The sequence below is a fragment of the Dama dama genome, chromosome 19 (assembly GCF_033118175.1).
Source record: "Dama dama isolate Ldn47 chromosome 19, ASM3311817v1, whole genome shotgun sequence".
NCBI classification, from domain to species: Eukaryota; Metazoa; Chordata; class Mammalia; order Artiodactyla; family Cervidae; genus Dama; species Dama dama.
The window spans coordinates 33432872-33438666 of NC_083699.1; the positions used below are offsets into that span (position 1 = coordinate 33432872).

The 5795-nt window shown below is 40.0% G+C and overlaps 1 protein-coding gene across 2 annotated transcripts; it reads right to left on the reverse strand.

Moving 5' to 3' along the window:
* Positions 1-321: 321 nt before the first annotated feature.
* On the reverse strand, positions 322-5502 carry DNAJC19 (DnaJ heat shock protein family (Hsp40) member C19). Of its 2 annotated transcripts, XM_061166647.1 has the most exons (6): positions 5347-5502; positions 4528-4579; positions 3651-3724; positions 2595-2674; positions 1870-1940; positions 322-471 (listed from the first exon to the last, which is right to left on the reverse strand). In XM_061166647.1, the coding sequence occupies exons 1-6, from the start codon at positions 5347-5349 to the stop codon at positions 401-403; spliced, it is 351 nt and encodes a 116-aa protein (XP_061022630.1). In that variant the 5' UTR covers positions 5350-5502; the 3' UTR covers positions 322-400. The 2 variants fall into 2 exon arrangements, with proteins under 2 accessions (XP_061022630.1, XP_061022631.1); XM_061166648.1 differs by lacking the exon at positions 4528-4579.
* Between the last annotated feature and the right edge of the window lie 293 nt (positions 5503-5795).

Consider the following 5795-nt stretch of genomic DNA (forward strand, 5'->3'; position numbering starts at 1 on the left):
ACTAGGGAGTCCTCTGTACCTTGAACAGCCGTCCCTCCCAATGAGATGAGTCCCTACTAAAACAACCTGTGCTAATACCATCATATTTATCACATTTTAATTATCAGTCTCCCATTAGATTGGGGATTCCTTTAGGGCAGAGACTGTTGTCTTGAAATAGGTACCAAATTATTTGTCAAATGAGTAGTGAACAACACTTAAATGGTATGCATTTAGCCATAAAATAACCTACAAATAATCTATAATCTGATTTAAAATCCTCCAATTTAAACAGATTTATACCAAGGCTTTGATTTAGCTTGTACTAAATAACTTCTAAAATTTGTAGGTTTGAGGCATTTTATTATAAAAAGCTGGTATGCATAAGTGAATAAGAACTTAAAGTCATCATACATTTACTTCATTTTTTAGCTTGACCTTCTAGTAAATCTTTAGCTTCATTGATTTTGGCTGCTATATAAGGAGATCCTCCTATAGAAAGAAAGAAGAAAGGAATAGTTATAACATTGGATTCTCCAATTTCTGCCTGGTGAAAAGCTATTACCTTGTTTCAAGAACTCCTCTGTTTAAGATGAAATGAGCAGAAATGAAATTTTAGTTTTTTAAAAAAATAGCTATGACACTGGAACCGGATGACTAAAAACAGTTAAATGTATTTGATCAATGGGAAATGATGTATTCCAATGAGGGAGATTTATACACACACAAAATGGCACCTTTTGAAAAAGCTTAAACAGAAATGAGATTTAAAAAAATTCTTATGTGACTTTGAAAATAGTGTAAGTTACCTTTTTCATAAATGAACACTGATTTATCATATTGTGTTATTATAAAATCATGAAATTGTCAAAGGCTTCTGAGCTTTGTTGGAAGACCCCACTCTAGTTCCTTTGCCAGTTATCAATAGTCCCTTCATGTATCACCTACAGCTGCTTTCCTACTAAACTAAAGCTGTGATTTCAGTGAGTCTCAAAAAAGTGTGGCCCCAAACCAGCAAGCAATCAGTAAGCTTAGTTAAGATGCAAATATATGGGTTCCATCCTAGACCTAAGGAATCAGAAGTTCTCTGGTGTGTGCTTAGTCATTCAGTCGTGTCTGACTCTGTGATCCCATGGACTGTAGCCCTCCAGGCCCCTCTGTCCCTGGGGATTCTCCAGGCAAAAATGTAGTTAATACCAGCTAAGTTTTGTGAAAGATGTTATGCAGTCAAATACCAAATATTTACCACCCCACTGAAGCCAAAACTCTCTTAATGAGACCTCTCACATGAAAGTAAAAGGACTTAAAAACTGATTCATGGATTTTGTGGTCTATATTTTGGTATTCCATTTGATCTTTCAACAGAGCCTTAGGCTGCTTAGAAGTGTATCGGAAACTAATAAGTACATCCTATAAGTCTCTAACTAGATAACCACTAGTTTAAAAAGTCTATATGTGAGATAAACAAGACCAACAACAACCAAAAAAAAAAAACTAAATGGATAGGGGGGGAAAAGTTTTTGGTAGTTTGATTAACTGAAATTCAACATTTTCCTTAAGAATGTAGACACCCCTCACACCCCACCCCAAAAAGTAATTAGCAGTATTTAAGACACATCACAACTGCCGGTCTCAAAACATGGTTAATGCTTATCACTACTTCCAAATGACAGTAGTTACTAGGTCTGTTTATTAGTCTATAAGTAAATTTCCCACTCTATTTATTCTTTTAAGATACCAAAACAGCAAGTAGACCCAGCTTGGGAGACAATGCTCACAAACAAATTGAAGCATTTTCCTTACAACAGCCAAGATTTAGCTATAAAATTATCCCATTATTAACAATTAGTCACCCCAACAAAATGTGTTAACAACTGTAATGATACTTACCCTTGTCTGGGTGATTTAAAAGCATAATTCGTCGATGAGCATCTCTTATTTTGGCTTTATTGGCAGTAGGGCTAATTTAAAAAAGGAAAAGGTATTGTTTACTTCAGACTAGTTCTGGGTCATATTAAAAAACTATAAAGGTTAAGTGGAAAATTGTGAAACTGGATTAAGTATGAAAAGCTACCTAGGAGCCTCTTCTCTAACACAAGGAAGATGACTATTGTGAATCACAGAACTTAACAGAGCTCCTTAGAAAAATAAGGTATTCTCAAAAATTGAGTTGAACTTGAAACTATTTATTACAACAATCCCGTTATTGGAAAGCATGTATCTGGAAATGAAAGAATTTTCACCACAAAATTTGTCACTCAGTTATAGAGAACAACATTGAGTAATGATTATCTGTTGAAAAACCTACCTCCAGTGAGTTAAAAAGTACTTCTGTGTCAGTGGGCCTTCTCTTTGGATTTTTGTAGGGAATGTTAAGGTTTAAAAAAATGTATATAATAGATGGAAGTCCCTGGCAGTCCAGTGTTTAAGACTTCCTGCTTCCAATGCAGGGTGCATGGGTTTGATCATTAGTTGGGGAACTTAAGATCCCGCATGCCACACAGTGTGGCCAAAAATAAAAAATAACTCCTAAAAAAAGAGAGAAGGTCTTTCTTAAACATTTGCTTATAGCTCTAAATTTGAAAGAAAAATATTAAAAATGTAAGAAATGTTACCTTACACCTAGTATTAATGCTGCTTCCCGTTTCGTCATTTTGGGTTCAAACCCACCTCTGTAATAGCCACCACTGAAGGCCTGAAAGAGGAAATGAATTTGTAGGAAAAGATTATCAAACTGAAAGTTGCTAAAAAATGTCTAAAAATGTTCACAGAACCAGCAAAAAACTTTTAAGAGTGATTCCTATGGTATTTTAGCTTGTAAGTAGCAACAGGTATTTTAATGATCATTAAACATCCATTTCCAACCTCCCACCCTGCCAGACAACCTAAACTGTCAAAGATAACAGGACAAAATAACAATGCCTCAAAGCCAGTTCTTCGGGGAGTGAAGGGAAGATTATTCCAAGCTAGCCATGTTCAAATAAAAACTTGTTCTCAGACTATGACTAAATGTTTTAGAACAAGTGCTTTATAGGATCTGGAGATCTTGTGAGCAAGTTGTTCAAGGATGTTTTGAAGTTCAAGGCAGCTACTAAAACAAGACTTTAAGATAGTACTAAGAAAATCAGGCTATTAGGTCCATTGACCTCAATGTGTCAGAAATCATATTGGTAAAGCCTACCATTACCCACTATGTAACTCAATCACAAGAATAAAAGGCAATTCTCTACAGAATGTCAAAATTATATTCACTGTGAATCTTGACTACAGAGGGTATTATCACATTCAGTCATACTCCAGAGCCCAACTAACTGCTGTGTTATCCAAGTAAGCTGTTAAGGACTGCCACAGCCACACAGTAACAATGGGTCACTTCAGATCCCTAGATCCTTCTGTGTGTGTGATTCAGAGCAGATGATGCTGAAGGTAATCACATACGAACAATAAAGTGACATTACCTTTCATGATACTAGAACTGTTAACATCCCTTCCCCAAATCCATCATATATAACATTTGATTCTTTAGCCCCATTACAAAGCTCAGAACTTCTAAACCTTTCCCGTGGGAAGCAAGAGAAGGGGTCTAAAGCAATCACTTAGAACGCCATGAATGTCTGGCTCTAGGCTTCATACACAGCAAAGAATTAGCAAAAGTGCTAAATAAGTCTTACAGATTTCGGTAGACTTTGAAAAACTTGTTTTACTTGAGGCTCCATATGCTTCATGGCTTGCAAAGCATAACGACCTAAAAACAAAAGCAACAAAATAATTAAAAAGTCCTCAACGTCTGTTGATGAAAGTGAAAGAGGAGAGTGAAAAAGTTGGCTTAAAGCTCCACATTCAAAAAACTAAGATCATGGCATCTGGTCCCATCACTTCATAGGAAATAGATAGGGAAACAGTGTCAGACTTTATTTTTTTGGGCTCCAAAATCACTGCAGATTGTGACTGCGGCCATGAAATTAAAAGACGCTTACTCCTTGGAAGGAAAGTTATGACCAACCTAGACAGCATATTAAAAAGCAGACTTTTTATTACTTTGCCAACAAAGGTCCGTCTAGTGAAGACTATGGTTTTTCCAGTGGTCATGTATGGATGTGAGAGTTGGACCGTGAAGAAAGCTGACCGCCAAAGAATTGATGCTTTTGAGTGGTGTTGGAGAAGACTCTTGAGAGTCCCTTGGACTGCAAGGAGATCCAACCAGTCCATCCTAAAGGAGATCAGTCCTGGGTGTTCATTGGAAGGACTGATGCTGAAGCTGAAACTCCAATACTTTGGCCACCTCATGCGAAGAGCTGACTCATTGGAAAAGACCCTGATGCTGGGAGGGGCTGGGGGCAGGAGGAGAAGGGGACGACAGAGGATGAGATGGCTGGATGGCATCACCCACTCAATGGACATGAGTTTTGAGTAGACTCCGGGAGTTGGTGATGGACAGGGAGGCCTGGCGTGCTGCGATTCACGGGGTCGCAGAGAGTCCTGCAGGACTGAGCAACTGAACTGAACAACATCTCCTACTTCAGTTCCATCCCCAAACCATGAACAAACCTGCAAATCCTGCAGCTGCAATGGTCAGTCCAACTGCTACCACTGTACTGGCCTGGTAAAGGGAAACAGAGACTAAGTATTTATTTCTCTCATTCTCACCCTATCCTATCATGCCCATTCTCCTATTTCAACTCACTACAAAATTTATTTCAACGGGAGAAACAACTTTGAGGATGAAAATACTCTGCCCAAGGATCGTGCAAATTTTCCATCCAATGCATCGTAAAGGTAGGGGGCTCTCACTGCAGGGAGGAAAAAAGCAAGTTGATTTGCTTATTTACTTTTACAACAATGGATGATTTCCCGCCCCTTGAAAACTTCTACTTCACCTCAGGGAAAGTGAAGTCACATTTAAATTCAATCAAGAGGAATGGAAATAAAGTTTCTGCTGGAGAAAGAACTGTTTACAGAGGGTTCCTGTAAATTCTGATTCAACATTAAACGTGAGCTTAACAAAGGGATGTAGCTTTTCATAGCGCCTTCGGCCAAATATGTATAGGAATCGAGAAGTGTGTCAGTCAGCAAGAGAAAAGGGGGAAGACAGTGCAATGTAGATAAAGGACTGCGAGGAGATGGAGGGGAACAGCAGGTATAATCAAGTGCGTTTCCATTTATCTCCGAGCACTAGGGACGGCAGGCACAAAGGCCCGAGAGCGGTGAGCCAACAGCTTTGTGACCTAGAGAGGGTGACTCCCCCAGGCGCTACACCCCCAGCTCAGAGTCCCATTAGGCAGACATCGGCTCCTCTCCTCTCAGGCCTTGAGCTGAGGTTGAGAACTGGGCCTGAAATCGCCCAAGACGCCGGAAGGCCGAACTCACCATGGCACCTGCTTGGTTCCCCTGCCTCCACCAGGAGCGCGGTTCATCCCAGCCCACCAAGTTTCTGCCTCTATCACAAAGCGATTCGTCCACCACCAGCACTTACAAACCACCTAGGCAAGGGCGCCCCAGGAAATACGGCAGTGGCGGCCGTAAACTAAGTCGGAAAACTGTCGTAAAAGTGGGCCTGCGGACGGGAAGGAAAAGGTCGCTCAAGCAGTGGGCGGGTGGAGAACGCGACTTTGGATTGGTTGGTGGATAGGCGGGTCACCTCCTAATTGGGTTCAAAGGTGGGGCTTCTCGGCGTTTTGTCCTTCAAGTCTGGCCCCGTTTTGTTTTTTGCTTCTGAGCCTAGAGTATTTGGGAATTCCTACGGGAAGGGTTTTGGTATAGAAGGGCATGAGCAAATACTGTGTAGCTTCATTCTGAACGTTTTTCTTTCTTTACGT

What these genes read in the sequence shown, in the direction of transcription:
- DNAJC19 (XM_061166647.1), bottom strand. An exon ending in TGCAGCTGCAGGATTTGCAG is followed by an intron (nt 3,725 to 4,527) that starts GTTTGTTCATGG and finishes TTTTGTTTTTAG; the next exon opens with GTCGTTATGCTTTGCAAGCC. An exon ending in TTTAAATCACCCAGACAAGG is followed by an intron (nt 472 to 1,869) that starts GTAAGTATCATT and finishes TTCTTTCTATAG; the next exon opens with GAGGATCTCCTTATATAGCA.